The 20776-nt window shown below is 39.3% G+C and overlaps 1 protein-coding gene across 9 annotated transcripts in view; it reads left to right on the forward strand.

Moving 5' to 3' along the window:
• The window catches only part of GRIA4 (glutamate ionotropic receptor AMPA type subunit 4), a 294100-nt gene that overhangs the window by 197022 nt on the left and 76302 nt on the right, over positions 1-20776 (forward strand). For 8 of the 9 annotated variants that reach the window (XR_006277594.1, XR_005293872.2, XM_043504202.1 and 5 more), the window contains 4 exons: positions 11607-11660; positions 13698-13856; positions 15367-15534; positions 17268-17372. Coding sequence is in view for 7 of the 9 variants with exons in the window: in XM_043504202.1 (XP_043360137.1) it covers positions 11607-11660; positions 13698-13856; positions 15367-15534; positions 17268-17372 (486 nt within the window). In the remaining 2 variants the exon portion in view is untranslated. The remainder of the gene's footprint in view (positions 1-11606; positions 11661-13697; positions 13857-15366; positions 15535-17267; positions 17373-20776) is intronic. The other variant, XM_043504201.1, reaches the window with a different exon arrangement.

A 20776-nucleotide genomic window follows, 5' to 3' on the forward strand; every position in this document is an offset into this window, starting at 1 on the left:
CTAATCCAAATCCACAGACAGATGTTTAGCAGGTATAAAATAATTAACTTTCACTCTCTTGCCTCAATTTATATACACGTATATTATTATTAATTAGTTAGCTGACCTTTTTGTTTCATCTACATTTATACAGGCATAATAAAAACAGCCAACATGTTTTCACTGAAAATTGTAAATGGAGAAGTATACTGAGAGATTAATACACTCTTTGTCCACTTTGCCTAAATACTATGATGATGCGAAGAAAAATATTCCTTAGTCCAAAACATTTTTGTTTTTTCCTATTGAAAATGATATTTCATTGGCATATTTATTTCATAGTTTTTAGATATGTATGTGATGCACAAAATCAGGGATGGTGTCCCTAGTCTCTGTTTGCCAGAAGCTGGGAATGGGCAACAGGGGATGGATCACTTGATGATTACCTGTTTTGTTCATTCCCTCTGAAGCACCTGGCATTGGCCACTGTCAGAAGACAGGATACTGGGCTAGATGGACCTTTGGTCTGACCCAGTATGGCTGTTCTTGTGTTGTTATGTTCTTATCTCAAATATTTATCACTTAGGGCTACATTTTCAAAAATGTTGTTTTTGTTCCTAATTTGTATTACAGTAATGCCTAGAATCCCACTCTGAAGTCAGGACCCCAGGATGCTGACCTAGGTGCTGTATAAACACATAGTTAGAGGCTGTCCTGACCTGAATAAGCTTGCAGTTTAGAGAGACAAGATTAAAAAAAGGGAAAGGGAGGCACAGAGATGGGAAGTGACACGTCCAAGTTCACATACAAGTTGGCGGCAGAACCAAGTCCATTACCACAGGATCATGCTACCTCATGATTTGCCTGTGCCCATTCTATGAATAATTATGCTTTCAATCACAGGTGTTTAAGAGCACAAACATTTTTTTATGAATTAAAGGACAAAAAGACAAAAGGATTAAAAGACAAAAGTAAGTGAATGAGACTGAGGATTCTATCTACTTAACCATTTTGTGCTTCCAAACTGTGCTTCCAAATTGCCCTCCTAAACTAATTTGCATGGCTACATTATTGGTCAGTTCTGTGCAGCTTGACTTTCCATTTCCTAACAATCAAACTGCTAATACGTGCAGTGACGACTAGTGATTTATAAACGGAACAGTCCATCACAACAATAGTCATATGCACTACACAACAAGAATCAACATCAGTATGTTTCTCCCACGTTTCACTAAGAGTGCTCATTTCTTTTTCTTGAGCATTGTAAAACAGTGTCTCCCTTTGTATTTTCAGCTTGTTCAGTAAAGCTCAGCAGCCGCGTGGAGGTAAATTCAAACTGGAAATATGGACGTGTATCTTTTAAATGAGTGGCAGCTCATTATTTTAATCCTATTATAGATATGCTGGATTTGGATGCTGAACTTCTATTTCACCACAAATGTACCCGTGGAACAAAAACCATTATCACAGAGACCCAAGCAAAGCAAATCAGGGTATTCCCAAGTAACCCCAGCAACTGAAAAATAGTAATTAAAATTCCTATCTGCTTTTTTATGAGGTAGCACAATCCAAACTGTATATGCTGCAAAATCAAGGATACTACTCAGTTTACTAGAGCAGGAAGAAAATAGATGTGTAGCAAAATGCGCACACTGTTTAGGGAAATGTCAGATCACCTTGTTCTAAGACTTACTTGGATTTAATCAGTTGGATAGTTTGCTTTCTGTGTTTTTGTGAATACTTCATATATTTCTTTTTTTATTTCTTCATTTGCCCACTTTCAAATGAGACTGAAGATGCCACTAAAGCTCACATGAAAATGTAGAAGTGGTTGGAGAATAACATAGGCAATAAACTGTAGAATCAATCTCAATTATTTAACTTAAATATATCCTATTTGTTCAAATATATTTGCTTTAATTGCTATTACTTCAAATTTATTCAGCATTCAAAAAGTGTATTAAGACATATAAGTCCAAAGCCCCAAAGAGATTTTACACTCTAAACAGACAAAATACAAGGCATGCAGAAAAAGATGATGATGGATAGTCACTATTGTTAGTTCCACAGATTTTACAACATACTTTTGTGGTTTTGGGGTTTGTTTGTCTTTTTAATCTATACTAAAGGAAAATGCCAAAGTTGATGGTGCCTGTCCAATCTTTACTCTGTCTGCTTGTGCACATGCATACAATCTTTGAATACATGCAGTCTTTAAACACATTGTCTTGCCTATTTTTCCACAGGAGTGCTCATTCATTGCTCATATATGAATAATGCACAGTTAATATGGTAGGGATATAGCATATAGCATGACTGAGACAGGGTGTTACAGGTCTGACCCTTATTTCTGGCCAGATTTAGGGTCCAACTGTCCAACACTAATCACACTGAGTAGTACTTATATGAGCAGTCCCTTTGAACTCAACTTAAACACAAATTTCTGAGTCAGGCCTAGAATTTGGCTTGAAATAAGGCACAGATCCACATAGACCTGCCTCATTCTCTGCTTACTGTTCACTTGCACATGAGTAGATGGGTCTTGTGGAAAATAGTATATGATCAGGTTAATACTCTTTCATAATTGAATTTTGCAAATGTAAGGCCAGATTGTGGTTCAGCTAATGAGCCTGCACTGGGCAGCAAGGTAGCTGTTATTCTCCTGCTCTGGCTATCTGCATCATAGGCAACAGCATGAGAACATCCTTTGGTGGGGTTGCCACTCACCCTCTCATGGGGATGAAAAGGGGTGTGGGTGGAACCTTTGTTCTCCTCTCCAGTGCACTTGTCAGTGCAGCTCAGCTGGGATTAATTTGTCCCAGGTATAGGGCTGGTCCAGATTACTTCCCACAAGAGCAAGGCGTGAAAGGGAACCAGATTGTGACTCAGAGTCACATTCTGGTTCTGATGTTCTGCTCGTGGGGTAGTACAGCTGCACACTACCCCTTATACAGGGCTCATGCCACAGCCACAATTTAGCCCCTAGAGACTGTCTCCATCCCAAATGTCAAGCTTAAACCCCCAAGCTCTATGGCACTGAAGCTGTCAAAAGAAAAGTGCTGAGCTGTCCCGCTTGATCTCTGTGTGTGCACGTTTATGGAAATATATATGGCGGGGCTGTATTTTTTTTTTGTTTATCTTTTTTTGTATTTGAAAATGGTTGAACAGTGTTTGTCAACTTGCCTATTCAGCACTGACTGTGAACTACTGGAGCTTGTAATAAATCCTGCACATGAAGTGCAGCTAGTCGTTTTTGGTGTGAACAGCAGGGGGCTGGAGGAACCATTTTTTATTGTTTTTATGAGCTTTTTACTTAAATGAAAATGTCCATATTGGATTCTACTGTCTCCTGTCCCACTCCTTTCATAATCCTCTGGGCCAGATTATAAAAGGCCATCGTTTGTGAATCTCTGAAAAACTCCCACTCACTGCAATGATAGTTGAATAGGACTGTTATTGTGTTGGTTATTCTTTCCTTAGAAATTTATATCTACTTCTGGTTTCTTTTTCTCAAGCTTTTTTATCAGTCTTTTCTCTTCCGTCTGTAGAATCCAGGTTGCATTGGCTTTCCCATCTTCTACCTTGCACAGTCCAAAACTCTTACATTTGCTGTATGAGATTATTATAGTAAAAAGAACATTCACCGCATCTAGTACCATTAGCAATGAAATCTAGGAAGTAAAACAATATTAACATTGTAAAGCTTATATTTTAAAAATCGGAAGCCAAGTTATAATTAATTAATATGGTTAAGCAATATTGTCAAGTGGTTACAGCAAGGTGCTGAGAATCAGGAATCTTGGAATCTGTCCCCAGATCTGTGACCAACTCAATGTATGTCTTTGAGCAAGTACTTTAACATTGCTGATCTTCAGTTTCCACATTGGTAAAGTGCTTTGTGGTGAAAAGTGGGGTTCAGATCCAACTCCCACTGCAGTGAGAGATGGATCAGGCCCTAAGTGTAGAGTTTAATTATTATTTCTACCACCAAACTAAAATTGAATCAGCTGAATACAATTTGTGACTGGGGAAAAATATGGAAACCAACATATACCATTTGCTCTATTTGCTCACTCTGCCAATGATAGCTAATCCTGATGAAGTAATGCTACCCAGCTGCAGGTTACGTTGATAATATGATAAAGTTGTAAATTTAATGGTTCATTAATTAAAATATATATCTATTTGGTTTACTGGTTTTGGGTTTTTTTGGATGTTCTGCTAACTTTAACAGAGTACTTGGCTTTTGGCCAAATTATGCTTAATTCATTCTCATGATTTACTGAGGTTATGTCTATACTACACAGCTTTTAGCGACATAGCTGTGTTGCAACAGCTGTGTCACTAAAAGTCATGCAGTGTAGCCACTGTTTGTCGGCTCTCCTGCCGACAAAAAACTTCCACCCCCAACGAGCAACATTTGCATTGTCAGCAGGAGAGCGCTCCTGCTGACAACGCACTGTTAACACTGGCGCCTATCACATCAAAACTTTTGTCTTTCGGGGGTTAACACTTTGTCTGAAAGACAAAAGTTTTGTCGTTCAATTGCCAGTGTAGACATAGCCTCGTAACTTTACATTCAAGTCTGTTGCATAAAGAGGATCCCTGTATCCCTTGGCACAGGCAAATCTAGTGTCCCTTCTCATATTTTCACGCACAGCCTATCTACTAGCCTAGAAAATAGGCTCTCAGATTGACTATGCCCAAATAGGACTGCAAAGCAGCTCATTGGTCAAAATTCTTGGCACGTGAACAGTTCTCCCTGCGTTGCTCTGGTACTGCTCCGCTCCTATCAGCTGCCTCTGTGCTACATATAATAGCAACTGGCTGTCCTTAGTTCCCAAGGAAGGCTGTGGATTTGGGGGATTCTTCAACAGGTCTTCCCCTCTCTTCTCTCTCTCCTTCTTCTTCTTCCTCCTTCCTTCTTCCCCAGCAGCACAGACATATGGATTGTAACAGGGTGAAACCGAGACCAGCCAGTTTGGCAACCCCTTTGAAAGCCCATCACTATGCCCGCTGGGGAAGGGACCTTCCTCCTTCCCCCACCACTGCCTGTGGTCAGCAATGAATTGGGAAAGGGCCCTCTGGGCTGTCTCATTTTCTGCGAAATGTTTGAAATTTCTTATTAAGTTTTTTCACATGGAATATTTCATCCCTGTCTAGATGTGCTGTAATGGTGCAGCAACATGGACGAGTTTAGCCTGCACCAGTAATACGAAAGCACATTGCATAGCTAATGAGTTTTGGACCCTAACAGAGGATTGTTTCTTGAAGGAAAGAGAATGAGTGGGCAGCTCAGCAGACAGACAAAGGATTAATAAATTAACCTAATCTACCTTTATTTACAAATACACATTTCCCACTGATGGGCTTGGAACAGAAATGAGTTTGAGTAAGCAAAAGCAGCAGAAAATGGTAACCTGCTAAGGTTCTTTCTTACTCATGCCTTCTGAGGCAATTCTGAGGGTTTTTTATTCCATTACAGCCAGATGTTTTCTCTGCATAACTCTGTCTACTCTATTTATAGCAGAGGTGGGCTCGGTATTTGAAGTTCCTGTCTTCTGTGCTTAGTCAAGTGCTTTCAGTTACCACGTACTGTGGATGGGTGATGCTTGGGCTGTGCCACTGCTTTTCAATAGAGAAGAAAACCCACTTACTCGCTAGCAGCCCACTGCTTATCTGTGTGTTGCTTCCTTTAACTTTCTCTTCAATGATGTTAGGGCATCTGTCCTATAAATCTCCAGCCACTCCCCCAAACAAGAGCATCCCCATCAACTTTCTTAAGGACTTGCTGTGGAAGTTAAGCTAGTTTCTCAGTAGTTTTTTTATGGTTTCTCAGTGGCTTTGTAAAAGATTTATCCCAGCTTCAGACACTGTATAAATTCTCATCTCTTATTCTGTTTATATTGTTACCCCTTCTGCCACAATATTTCTATTCAAGTCTCAATCTTTTATCTTTTACAAGGCTCCGCACTTTTTACAATGTATTACACAGGCCTCACTTTATTGTGTGGCTTCTTTTTCTTAGGAGAGCGGATTGTCACGCTATCCTGAAGGGGAAAGCTGCTGTAAAATTCCCATTTGTTATGCACAGCTTTAGCTTTTAGCAGGTGTTTAACTTAAAATAAGGCCTTTTCATTCCAGCAACACTGACTCCAAGTCTTCTGGAAACCACAATGAGCAGGACGTTTCAAGCTGTAATAGTGAGGCATTATTTGTAAATGAGATGTGTTACATTCATTCATTTTGTGATATTAAAGAGGGAAGGCTGACTCAGAGGGCCTGATTGCTTATGGAAATCAGAACTGGCTGAACTGAAGTCAGTGGAATTTTAGTAGTGCAAGTGAGAGGAGAATCAGAGCCCAAAGCTGTTAATGCTGACATGGCTCTATCTTCTTTTCATTAAATCAGTTTCTGAATTTCCAAGTAGGGTTGCCAACAGTCCTGTATTACAAAGGACATCGCTTATTTAAATAGAAAATTGCCTGTCCCATACAAAATCAGTATGGGATGCCTTTTATCCCATATTTCAACAGCAGGGGGGCAGTACTCATAGGTGCACAGAGAAAGCAGATGGGGTCATGTTTAAGGACCAGGGTTAGGAGGGGAGTGTAAAGATGCACCCCTGTGAGTCCTGGCCCCCTGCTGGACAGGACACCCTACTAAGTCCAGCCCCTTGAGCACAGCCCAGTCTGCTTTCCCTGCACAGGCTCTGTTTGGTGGGATAAATGGATGGGGCTGTGTGCCCTGGAGCTGTACTGAAGTGCCAGGGTCAGGAAGGGGCTCTGTCTGGCAGAGATGTAGCCTCCATGCTCACGGCATCTCTGCCAATGTCCCCAGCAGGGGGTGCAGCACTGCAGCAGGCAAAGACCAGCAACTGCAGCCTCCAACTCAGCTCCTGGTGCCCATGCAGAACCTGAAAAAGGGTCGCAGAGGCTGCTGGCCCAGAAGCTGAGGCCCTGGGTTCTCTGCAGCATCCAGAGCTGGAGATAGAGAAACCTTAGGAAGCATGGGGTTGGGGGGGAGGGGGCGGGAAGGGACTTGCCCCCAGAGGTTCCAGTCAAGATTGGGTACATCTGAGCTCTGTCCTGTATTTTTTAAATACAGTGTTGGCAACCCTATTTCCAAGCAAGACTCCCGAAACTATTGTTCAGCTAATATTAAAGAGTCATGTTAAACACACTGTGTAAAAGCCAGGCAGTGCAGGGTTAAGACTGAAAAGCTGGGTCTGATACTTCCCTCACTACATCACTCTTATGTCGCTCTCACTCCATTGGCTTACATGAAGATACTCGTTTTACACTGCTACATATCAAAATCAGGTTATCTATTCTTAAATTGCATATATTAGATCATCAGTTAAAGACCCATCCAGTATTCTGTTCTTTTTAGGTTCTCATGCCTAAGATACTTACATGCATTGTAGTAGGTTATTGATAAAGTTTTATGCATTATCTCTAAATTTCTGGTTTCAGAGTAGCAGCCGTGTTAGTCTGTATTCGCAAAAAAAAAGGAGTACTTGTGGCACTTTAGAGACTAACAAATTTATTTGAGCATAAGTTTTTGTGAGCTACAGCTCACTTCCTCCTCCTCACGGATGCAGGATTGAGTCAGGATTCTGAGATAATAATGAATTCAGTTCAATGTGGTTTAATCTTTCTCTTTAGTGCATTCATATAAATGAAGAAAGAAGGCAGAATAAACTGTAATAGAAATTATAGAGTTTTTACAATAGACCATTACAGTTTTTAAGGCTACATAAAGATGTTTTCATGTAAATATACATTCTCTCTCTCCTTCTCTCTCTCTAAGAATTGGGAAAAATCCTGCATTGCTACTTGGGCATGGACTTGATGATCTAATTGGGCTTTTTTGTATTTCTAATTCATTTGACTCTGCTGTAGTATTTAGTAGAACCAAGCATTCACAGTGAATGATGTGCTGAATGAATTTTGCCTCATTTTCTGCTCATGAGTTGATTGGGAGCCGCTTACACTTTTTTAATTTATTCATTATTCAGAATTGTTTATTTTATTTATTTATGAATTTGTTTGGATTTAAATACAACAGCATGACAGAACTCCAATTCTAGGATACCCTTGTTATTAATTTTAAAAATGCAAAATTAATATCATGACAAAAGCAAAACAGTGGCATGTTTGGGCCTGCTGTCCTCCCCACTCCAGACCAATGTAACCCACCTATCACTTTCCTCCAGAAGCTCTCTCTAAGCTGCTTCAGCCTTTTCTAAATGCCCGTTCCAACAGAGACTAGTATCCCTCAAATGTTAATAGATTTACACCATTTCAGATGAAGAGAAGAAGGATGGTCTTGAGGCTAAGGCTCCTGGCCTCAGTTCAATTCCTCGCGCTGCTACAGTCTTACTGTATGACTTAAGTCAAGCCACCTAGTCTCTCTGTGCCTCAGTTCCCCATCTGTAAAATGGGGATAATATTCTTTCTCCCATGCTTTATTTATAATGTAAGCTCTTCGGGACAAAGACTATCTCTTATTTCATGTACATACAGTGGGGCCCTGATCTCAGTTGTGGCTTCTAGCCCCTGCTATAATACAAATAATGTAAAATAATAACTGAGTGAGAATTTAATTTCAAAGTTGAGGGGCCCTTGCAGAAAATGTGCTGTCCTCAGCTCCTTTTCTTATATAGGAAGGGCTCCAGCGGGAGTGCCTCATTGATCTTAGCTGCAGCAATATAGTACAAGGAAAAAGGTGGTCCCTCAGATAATAAGGTCCTATGTCATGCAGGGCTTCATAGTCAGAACCAGCCCCTGAAACTCCACCTAGAAGCCAGTAGGTAGTCAGTGTAGATTTTGGAGTACTGGTTTATATGCTCATAGTGAAGTATTCCATTAAACAAACATTCTGCTTCCAAATGGAAAATAATTCTATAGATTTTGCATGAGCAGCTCATCATAAACATTTGAGATTCAAAATCAGAACCATGTTGATTAGTTTTGACTGAACATATAGATCACGTAGCATTGTCTCTCTTCCCCAGTTGGATGAGCATAACTCTTTATATCTGATTTCTAAAAAGTTCAAAATTTGCATTCCACATATATTTTCCAATATTCACTTAACATTTGCTGTGTCCATAAACAGTTCTGACAGCACACTTGCTTGCTAGAATGTCTGCAGAGAGCAAATACCGGAAAGGCACGAACATAACTGAATCAAATTCAGTTAGAAATTTTACTCCAATATTTGCCATAATATTTTTGCAGGATTTGATCATTTCTATTATTTTAACAATGTTAGAAATGCTTTTGAAACTTATGATGAGCTTCCTTGATTTGACTGCTGCACTGTAATGGCCAGTGACGTCTGTGCTGTCAAAACTATACAGGGCCAGATTCTCAGCTCGGGTAAATTGTCATCACTCCACTGATCTCAATGGAGCTATGACATTTTACACCAGTTGAGGATCTGGCCCATAGTTTTTAACATGTCATTTACCTTCTATGTCAAGTTAGTCTCTTTCTCAAAAGGTGGATATTTCACCCAAAGGATGCTTCACAAATTATTTAACACAGGATTTTACAACCTATATCAATTTCTTTGCACTTTGGAGGTATACGTATACCAGTCTTATTATGAGCATTACTGATGGGAGTGCAGATATAATGATAGATCACTGGTGTATGGGACTGCAGCTGCTTTGAAGCCAATGGAGTTGCAAGTTTCTTATTCCAGCAGTGAATTTAGTGAACTCGTATGCACATTGGAAAATGCTATGACGACAAGCTTCTGCATATGTTCAGTAGGCTGTTTATAAGGACTTGATTTGTTTAACTGAAATGAAGGTGAGTTTAACCACTGACTTTAAAGGGAGCCTTATTGGACTCCAGATGAGTGCTCAGTTTACATCATGAACAGTCAACCCTGACACGTTGTTTTAAAAAAACGAATCTGATTTTAATAATTGGAACAAAAGGAGCATTAGAAGCCAGTAGTGTTTTGGCAGTTAGCGGAGGGAAGGAACATAGTTTTCTTATATGCTATGTGACTTAAAAATACCCAGTGTTTTTAAACTTTCCGGACCACTGATGCCAAATTCCTCTATTTTGCTGCACCATGAGAAGGGAGTTGGTCCGTCAGAATAACAACGGGATTAGGAATCAGTCAGTCCCAAATCCTAATCTGGATTTAGAAACTGAATTGCTCTGTGTGCTTTGGCAAATTGTTTAATCTCTCAGGATTTATCCCTCATCTGTAAAATGGACATATTAATAATTATCTACTGCATGGGAGGCTGGGAGGATTAGTGCATGTTTGTTCTGTGTTTTGAACATGGCCCGTGCTGTATGAATGCTAAACCTGTAAACTCTTCAGGGCAGAGACTGTAGCTGAGGTGGCTCAAAGCAGCAGAGAGGATTGAGCTACAAGTCTCCTATTAATTATTAAATTCACCCCTCCCCCACCTGAAAAATCTCAGCCTGTGTATGTTTTCTGTGTGTTTGGATTGCAGCTAAAATGCTTTGGGGAGTTGGGGAAATGAGTAAATGAGAAGAAATAATTAATATGTTGGAGCCTAAAGCATCATTTTTATAATGGAGTTGAGAAAGCCCTAAATAACAGTTAAGAGGACTCTATTGCTACTGAATAAAAAAATGCATGGTGCAGACGTTGCTATAGTAGACCTTTAGTAAAAGCTTTCACTTTAAAATTAAGCCATTAGCACCCGTCATGCTCTGCAGCCAAATATATTCACTCTTAGCTGTTCTAGTAAATAATCCAAGATCCACATAGCAAATGCCATCAGAGTTATCACTAATTATTGTGTGTATTGGCCAAGGGTTGATTTGGGTAGAGAATTATTTTCTCACCCGCAATACTGGTCCTTCCAAGTCAAGGCTGTGACAGTTGGCAGCCGGGGGTAATTTTCACTGCTTCACTTGGTTCTGTATCATTTCTCTCTGTGGGCCAAATACTCCAGGCTAGTTTGGGTTTAGCCATTATGCGTGTGTACAGGCGGGTGGGTGGAACAAGCAAGGAGTCCCCTGCCACCTGCGAAAGGACCTGTTGCAATTGCAGCTGATCCCCAAAATGGGCAGAAAGAGCTCAGAGCTGAGCGTGAGCCAAGCAACCTAGCACTCAATTCTTATTTAGTTTTCACTCATTCAAGCTGCCGTTATCTTCACCTTCTTGGGTCAGGACTGAATAAAGTACTTGACCCTGTAAAAACAGAGAACTTCTGTCCCAAGCGCCAGAAATGTACCATGTTCCCCAAGCATGGAAAATAAAAATAAAAAAACAGTCTTTAGTCTTTCATGGTATCATATGACCTCTGGTGTCTGGATATGTATACTGCGGGCAATTACTACACTTGCTAGAATAATATACTTCAGCAACATGTTCAATCATATGGAATGCATTCAGATTGCAGAATTGCCCATTAATTATTTTAGCTATTTGCATTTTAGCAGGTTCTAATGATTAGACATTAGGAAAATTATAGCTACCTCAATCACTTTGATTGGGGGGCGGGGAGAGCTCAACATTATGGTGCTAAAATTACATTTCTCATAATCATATGATGATTAATGCTCAGTTAAAGCAGTACAATCAGATACAGTTTGCTCTTTCTTTCTCTCCACTCCCCACAGATTGTGAGTGTTGGAAAGCACGTTAAAGGCTACCATTACATCGTTGCAAACCTGGTAAGATCCTTTTGTATAATTATGTCAATGGTTTACAAGTATATAACACTACACACAAAGTTTGCTGTTTGTAACCAATATACAATTTACCATAATAGGCTCTGTGCAATGTACTGAAGAATGTGCATTCTTTGTTTTGACTGCTGCCATTTGAATAACAGAAAGCCCAATTTTGCCCTAAGGTACATTCCATTAAAATCAATACAGGATTAAGGGGCTGCCTGCTTATAATTTAGCACAGAGTTTGATCCATATACAATATTACATTATCATTTTTACTCGTTTTTGTGTATTACTAGAATAACAAGGTTCAACATAACTTCTCCACATCCTTCAGGGTGGCATATGTTTTGCTGTAAGATAAACTACTTCCAGTAGTATTACTGATTCAGTATTTTCCCTCTAAATCCACATTATACATATGCACAAAAAAGTGTTCAAAAAGGAAAGGAAAAGAGTAAATTAAATATTTAATTATTAAAGCAATCTCTTTGCTTAAACTAAACATCCTCATACAGAGAATATAGATTCTGGTTCTGAAATACATTTTTGTTTGCTTGTTTTCTTACTCTTTACTCACACTTAAAGAATTTGAGCTGACAAAAGATTCTGTTGTGCTGCACTGTACTTACAGCTTCAGTTATTTTTTTCCAAGTTTTTTTCAGACCTTCGGCTTTCAAAACAAGATAAGTCAGTCCTCTCCAGACTCTTGCTAATTAGACTTTTGGCATCCCAAACATATATAATTCTTCAAATTATTTTTCCTATGTAAGGTGGTTGGAGGAGAATTGAATTCATCAGTGGATTGATAATGGGATATGGACTGAAGCTTATTCCCCTCTGGGTTACATGTGAAAGTGACTGGAAGCTGCAGGTATCTGATGGCTGTTCAGTAGCCTGTGTGAAATGAGTTGATGATCTGATACCTTTCACATGCACTAAAATTCTCTTTAAGAGCTTGATCCAATACCTTTAAAGAGTGTCTGTCTACTGCCTTGAGTTGGCATTGGGTCAGGTCCTCAGAAAACGTTTTCTAAATCTTGCTTTTTAAGTGCAATGTAATAACACTACTGGGGATAAATTAAAATTTGCCAAATCAGTGGAAGTTTAAAAAAATGTGAGATGTTTCAGTGATAGTTTGGTTGGGAAAGAAGACTTGCAGGGTGGTATTTTGTTTTGGTCAGTTAGCTAGTTTGATATTTATGCATTCTTAAAGTGGAATTATATCTCTAAAAGCACCTTTTACTAAAGGGCTTGGATTTACACTCACTGAACAAATTAACCATAGAAACACATAATTATGGATGTGCCTATAATTTAATTTTTCTTTCTGTGTTAACATTGAGGTTTAGTATAAACCTCAAATACAAAAGAGGAAATGGTTTTCTAATGGCTACAGTTAAAACTTCATAGTAGGCTTGGTTCTGATGTCACTTACATTGGTTTTACACTGGCAGGCAAACCTACAAACTCTACGTATAAGTTCTGATATCCCATCGCACCATTATATATGTTGGATAACTCATCCATCTTCAGCTTGAACAATTGGTCTCAGACAGCTTATACTTACAAAATAGTGTCTCCTTCACTCTGCAATATCACCTTGAACCATGGGCAGAATGGATTAGGCCTCAATCCAATACCCATTGAAGTAGTTTGGAGTCTTTCCTTTGACTTTAATAGAGACTGGATCAGGCCCTTAATATTCTGCAATTGCTTTGCAAACAAGAGGATCTAAATTTGTTTTCTCAACCATTGTCCATCATTCCCAATAATGCTTTTTCCAACTGTTGATTCATACCTATTGCATTCAAACAGTAACCTGGTAATTTAAATTCACCATTTTTTTTTATCATTCAAAGTAACATTATGTGCTAAGGCTGAAGTTTCTTCCAAGGTTTTAAGCCTTTACTTGTCTTAGAAATCTATTTATCTATTTTCTCTCTGTCTGTTCATTTATGCTCACTTGCTAACCTAAAACATGTCTGGCCCAGAACAATGTCCTAGGGCAAACAAAATATTAAATTGATTTTCTAGGGTTTCAAAGATATTTCTTTGGAGAGGTTTATGCATGGAGGAGCCAATGTAACAGGATTTCAGTTAGTAGATTTCAGTACTCCTATGGTAACTAAACTCATGCAGCGCTGGAAGAAGCTGGATCAGAGAGAATACCCAGGATCTGACAGTCCTCCAAAGGTACTTGTTAATTTTACATACTACCAAGGATTTCATTCAAACATTTTAACTTATGATTCACATAGCTGAGTTCATGAATAAATGCTTTATTTCATAATATTGAGCTGCAGCACAAGATATGTGACCTTACAAATACTGATAACTAATTAAACTCAGCATTGCAATTATCTGATAGAAATATGAACTGCTACAAATTTTACATCTTCTGTCACTTGTTCCCCAGTTAACCCCCTTAATGACAAAATTAGAAATCAAAATTTTATTTAAAACTGATATCCTAACTCCAACCAATCTTTCATGTTAGCCTTACCATATTATATGCTCATTGAATTCATAAATTTCCAGGCAGCAAGCTGTCTTCTGAATCTGAGATATAATAATAATTAATATATAATCCCTATGTTGTTGACTATCTGGAAATTATACCCTTAAATTATATGTTAATGCATTATACCATTAAATTATATGTTAATCCTGGTGTAATGCTTACAAGTAGGCATGATTTTACAGTGCAACTGCATGCTTTTCTGGTTCTTATCTGTCCAATCCAATACACTTATCAAAATCTGGCCTCTTCTACAGACCTGACATTTTCTTGAGAGGCAAACTGCAACTCAGCTGTAAAGATGAGTGCTTCAGAGTTAATTTATTATTAATAGAAATAAGTTGTATTATGGTAGTATCTAGAGGCTTGATAGGAATTGGGACTCCATTGTGCTAGTCACTGTACAAACACACAATAAGAGGCCCTGTACCAAAGAGTTTACAACCTAAACAGACAAGATAAAATGTGGGAGAGGAAACAAAGATGTGAACTGACTTACCCAAAGTCACAGAGCAGATCAGTCTCCTGTATCTCAGCACTGTGCCTTATCCACTAGACTACCCTGCCTTTGAGCGTCTATGTACTTTTCACCTGTCTTCAAATTAACAACATAAGCTATCTTACATGTTTTTTGGCTAAAACTGATACTTTCCACTCTGACTTCTCTAGTCTCCTTTATTTCACTATAGCCCATTTCATAAGAGCAACTAAGCAGAAATTTTGCAAATAGAATGAAAAATGCTAATCCTGATTACTCCGCAATTTAAGTAACCAGGTTCTCCCACTCTTTCCAATGCATTTGTTCATGATCCTAAGCCTGCTCAGTGAACTACCAGTTCTTCTCTCACCTTCAGTGAAGATGGCTCGGCAGGTGTTAGTCCCAGATGGATAAAATAAATGACAAAAAGTTTGAGAAAGGGAGATTGTTGTTTTAGTTTGTCTCCTGGTATGGTTCCTCAGAGAGATATTTTGCTGACCTTCCGAAATATAGTTTTAAAGCTGAACTACTGTAATATGATCTCAACTCTGAGAGCATGCATTCCTTGCTTAGATGAAACTTCTATCGACTTTGATGGGAGTTTTCTCTCAGGGTGCATAGCAGGCTAAAACAGAAATACATCTAAGTCTGAGCTGATTTTCTATAGACTTGCCACACTGAAATGATGCATTTGTCTTCCTGTTTAGTACACATCCGCTCTGACCTATGATGGAGTACTTGTGATGGCTGAAACATTCCGTAACCTTAGAAGGCAGAAAATTGATATTTCACGGAGAGGGAATGCTGGCGATTGTCTTGCTAATCCTGCTGCACCATGGGGCCAGGGGATTGATATGGAGAGAACACTCAAACAGGTAAAGTTATGCTTAATTCTAGTGACCTGGGTGAATAGTAGATCAATTTGCTAGTTTTGTGATATGGAAGGTATAATACTCAGCAAGCTGTGATGGGCATGTAGGGATGTTTTATTTTCAGTCACCATCTGAAAGCACCTAGTAATTAGTTTGATTCTGTTCACTGCTGCTGTTTTAGTTTATTGGTTGAGAGAGAGGGTAGAGAGCCTCTCAGTTACATCTTTGAATCCTCCATTTGTTAGACAAATTATATTATCAATGAAGCACAAGAGCTGTGGCCTGACCATAGAGCAAATACTTTACCTGGTATATTGAAAACTACTCTGTTATATTGTAAGAGAGGGAACTTTCTCTACTGAAGTGCTTAGTTTGCTAGCTGCTTTGTGCACGATAGCCTAGGCATGAAAAGTAATATTTGTTTAAAGAAAAAGTTAATTCCAGGTAAAACAAATAGAAGGATGTGTAATTAAATTATTGTCAGAGAGTTGTTTTATTAACTACACTGCATATCAAATTTGTTTGCATCATCCAAAATGCTTGTAAACTACTCCCAATGCAAATCACATAGGTAAAATTATTTAAAGTTTTTGTTTCTTTAAAAAGAAGATATCCCAGAGCCATTGTTCATTGATGTCAGAAGTTTGAATTTCTGATGAATATGAATGCCTAGAAAGTTCCAGATCCCTGTCAAGATGATTTAGCCTTTCTCTTCAAGAATGGAGCTTTTTTAAAAAAAATCTTACAGTAGAATTTAAATCATTCCAATTGCAAATGAGCAGACTCAACTCAGGAGCAGACACTGAGAAGAAGTGACTTCTGACAGAATTTGCAGCTTTCTGCCTACCATCAAGGGTTTCAGTCTTGAAGAAGGGTCGGATAAGGCTGAAAAGAGAGAATGATCTGATTTAAAATACACATGCTGACTCTTATGAAAAGATAATAAACATTTGATATACTTCAAATATTCTGTGAAGAAAGTGTCCAGATCTATAATATTCTCTAAAGGCATGACATCAAGTTTCTATGGTGAAGCTGACATCAGGATCATAAAGTCTGAGTAATGGGTCTATATGGGCTTGATCCTGTTACCGTGGAAGACAATGGCAACACATCCACTGACTTCATCAGGATAAGGACCAGAAGCTGTGTGCCTATCAGTGCAGTGCCATAGAGCCCACCACCCCGGGGCAGAGCCTAGGCTGCAGTTCAACCCATTCCCCACTTCATCTGCTGCATCAGCCTGGGGGCTGAAATTGCACCCAAAGTTCCAGAATCTCACTTGTATGTGGTGTCTAGGGCCATGGGAAAAAAGGAATTATGCATCCCACAGCTTCTCCCCTATTGCCCTCTGGACTAAGAGTGTTGAGACATCTCTGCCCCAGACCACCCTCTCCTCACACAGAAACACCAGGCTTCTGTAGTACAGAGGGCTTTACTTAGGCCCTCTGCAGGAGGGTGAATTTCACCCTTGTGAGTATTGTACTTCAGTACACACATGCCTTAGTATCAAGATTTGAGCTGGAAAAGACCCAAAGCATCAAGCAAAATATCCTTTTTAGTGTGTTTGTTTGTTTTGGTCCAAAGTATTATATTTAAAGTGTACTGCAGTGAAAATATGTGGTGCAAAAGCACAAGACGAATGTGTTCCGTGATTCACTTAATAATGCCCAACTACTGTGTGGCAATTGGGTGCAAAAAGCACATGAGGCTGGAATTTCTGTTTTTATTTTTAGGTTCGAATACAAGGGCTGACCGGAAATGTTCAGTTTGATCACTATGGTCGCAGAGTCAACTACACAATGGATGTATTTGAGCTGAAGAACACAGGCCCTCGTAAGGTACGTCTGGTCAAATCTGAAAGGGTCTGTCTGTCTGTTGTCTATACTAAATAAATAAAGATATCAAAATAAGGACTTGAGATCTGGGACTAAAAAGCTCTTGGATCAAATTGCATGCATTCTGCTCCTATTTGGAGTACCATATCCCATTTTATTTGCCAGACCATCCAAAAAATGTAGCAGAGTTTGAAAGGGGGCAGAGAGATGAGCCAAAGGTGTATAGGAGAGTAGCAGCTCTTGAATTAATACTGAGACAAATCAAGAATAAATTAAGTCAAGAGTCCTCCACTGTTAGATACACAGGAGTTTTCAGAACAGACACGCTCAGCAAATGATACCCTGATGAATTGTCATTCCCAAAAGACTAACAGTTCAACATCATAGTGAGGAGGGGGAAGAGTGCTAAACAACAGACCCAGAGCCCAAGCTTTAGTCAAGACAAATTATCTGAAAAGATATCCAAGTAATAGCTATGACCCAAATCAATGTGTGCAGTTGCAGTTTGCAAGCATGAGAAATGACTGAACTCTGATATGGGGAAGGTAAACCTGTCCTGGTCCTTTCATGAATCCCTCTGTCACCTGACAATGAATATGTCTAATCTGGCTGCCGCTCCTGGTCTAACTGCCTCTGTTTTTGGTTGTCCCTGCATTGTGGACAACAGGCAGTAAGTGCATATGGCTGCAGCACACAGGAACTCAGGGCTGAAGTTTGAAGTTTATTTAATGAATTTTCTATTATCTTTCAAGTGTTCTCTGCATATTCTACTCATGGATGGTCTGACTGGTGCAGCCTGTATGGTAGAATTCTAGTTGATAGTAACCATTGGAGCACTCATAAGCCTCCCTTCTCTTCCCTTCAGTGAACATTAAACATCCCAGGGCATCAGCTGAAAAGTTAGAAACTTGCTATCAGATACTTCCAGATCTATGTTGGCTAGTTAGTTTAGGTATCAAGTTAATAGTTGTCCATAGCAGTCAGGATGTCTGAACTGGAGGCTAAAAAGCCTGGATTTAAGAGACTTCTCATGTCCGGTTGTGTTCCTGGTGTCAACCACACATGACAGATGTCTGGAACATTTAGAAGAGGGGCAGTCTCCTTCAAAATGTGTTTGCTCGACTTTTACTACAAAAGCAAAGAAGGAAAGACAAAACTTCAAGCGATTTTACTACAAGAGGTGCTGTCAGTGAAAACATCTGGAATGAAAAGCACACAGAGACCTGCTTCGCTCCGAGCAATTCAATCTAAGGGACAGAGCCTCCTTGGTGCCTGGTACTACAGGATCCAAGAAATGTAAGGATCTGATGGTGTCAGCCTCTGTTTTTAGAGCCAATTTGATTCAGAAGGACTCAGCTTCAGTGCCAAGTATGAATATCCAATCCTCGTTGGTGTCAGCCTCTTTACAAAGAGCAATCTGTGAGGAAAAGATTCATCTAGACACACTTTTTGAAGAAAATTGCTTGAATGCGGGATCTTGAGGTAAAATTAGGAGATATTCTTCTTCAAATTCAATCATGTTGGATCCAGATAAACTGGTTCTGAAAAGGAGGGCTAAGGAATGGAGGATGATGGGATCCAATAAAGATTCAGTACTCGGTGCCAGCACAGTACCATAGCAAATAATTGTGCAGGCAATGGCTCATTGTTCAACTCCATCACCAATTCTGTTAGTAACTGCATCTTAATATTTTCTTTCACTGAAAATAGTGAAAGAACTGTTTTCTTAAGATACAATAAATGCTCTAATATATAATTAATTGATGCTGTATGTGGATCTATATCATACACAGTAGACCAAATTAAAAACATTTTTCTATTTATGACTATAACATTTCTGCATAGACTCTTTTCTGGAGTGTAATTATACATTCTACACTTCTAATGAACAACTTTTCTATTGGTATCCTAGAGCTTGTCTTCGCAATGGTGCTAGGTTGATGTAAGTTACACTGCCTCGGTTATGTAAACTACATAACTGAAGGCGACATAACGTACGTCGACTTACTGCGGTATCTACACCATGTTATATTGATAAGAGACAGTCTCCTGGTGACGTAGCTTCTTCCTCTCATTGAGGTGGATTACAGAAGTCGATGGGAGAGCGCTCTCCCATTGACTTAGCATGTCTTAACCAGACTCGCTAAATTGATGCCGCTGCATCAACTGCAGCAGCGCCGATTTGGCCTGTAGTGATGAAAAACCCCTAGATTCCTATTTCCCATACTGTTAAATGAAGAGACTGAAGATTCGGATGATAAACCATCCCAGGTTATTGAAACAAGTCTGATAGCAGTGGCAGAGGCTCCATTACAAGTTCTTGACAGGTGAATTAAGTGCGAATGCCATTGCTGTCTGGGCCATGCTGCTCCTATTAAAATCATCCTGGCTTTGTGTTTATCACTCTCTGAATGGGGGAATGGGGGTAAATGCATCTGATATTGACTCACTGCCTCTACTTGATCTCAAACAAAAACTTTGACACTTGCTGTTGCTGCTGGATGCAAAAAGATCTATTAGCAGATTCCCCCATGAACTGAAGAGATGTGTTACCATTCGTCCTTCAAGGACCATTCATGCATCTGTTGACCTGCTCAGATGATCTGCAAGAGTTTTCTGTCCCCCTACTATATGTATTGTTATTTGATCAGCATTGTGTTCTATACACCATTTCCAAAGGCTCTCTGCCTCCATGCAGAGTTGTTGGGAATAAGTGCCTCCTTGTTTGTGCAGATAATATAGCACCCTCATATTGCCTGTTAGCTTCTGAACTAACATGTTGTACCTGAAGCAGAAACTACTTTAGAGCTAACCTGATTGTCCTCAGCTCTAATATAGTGATAGGTAGGATCTTCTGGTCTTTTCTTTCATTGATCAGTGAGCTGTGACTAACAATTTGTTGTCCAGATGTCAGTATAGCTGTCCCCATCTCAGTGTAAATACATCAGAGGTGAGTATTACTGAAGGCAGAGGGGAATTGAAAGGTGTGCCCTTCATTATATTTTGGGTGTTTATCCACCACACAAGTGATGCTAACACCTGCTGTGGAATGATCACTTTGTGATGCATGTTGCCTAAATCTGATTTGTAATTTATCGCTAACCAGTGTTGAAGATCTCTCATCTAAAGATGAGCACATGGTGTCACTGCACAGGTTGACACCAACAGATCCAACAACCAGAGAAAAAGAGAATTAATGAACATTGTAACTTGAGAGGGAGAGATTTTTATTTTTTATACATCTCTCCTCTAGGAGAAAAGCTGTTGCCACAGTTGAATCTAGAATGGCTCTCATAAATAGAATTTGCTGAGTTGGGAAAAATTTGCTGAGTTGGGACTAGAATGAACTTTATTTGTAATCTGAGGCAGCAAAAAAGGGAACATATTGTTTTACATGCAATAGGATG

Source organism: Dermochelys coriacea, chromosome 1 (assembly GCF_009764565.3).
Source record: "Dermochelys coriacea isolate rDerCor1 chromosome 1, rDerCor1.pri.v4, whole genome shotgun sequence".
Lineage (NCBI taxonomy): Eukaryota > Metazoa > Chordata > Testudines > Dermochelyidae > Dermochelys > Dermochelys coriacea.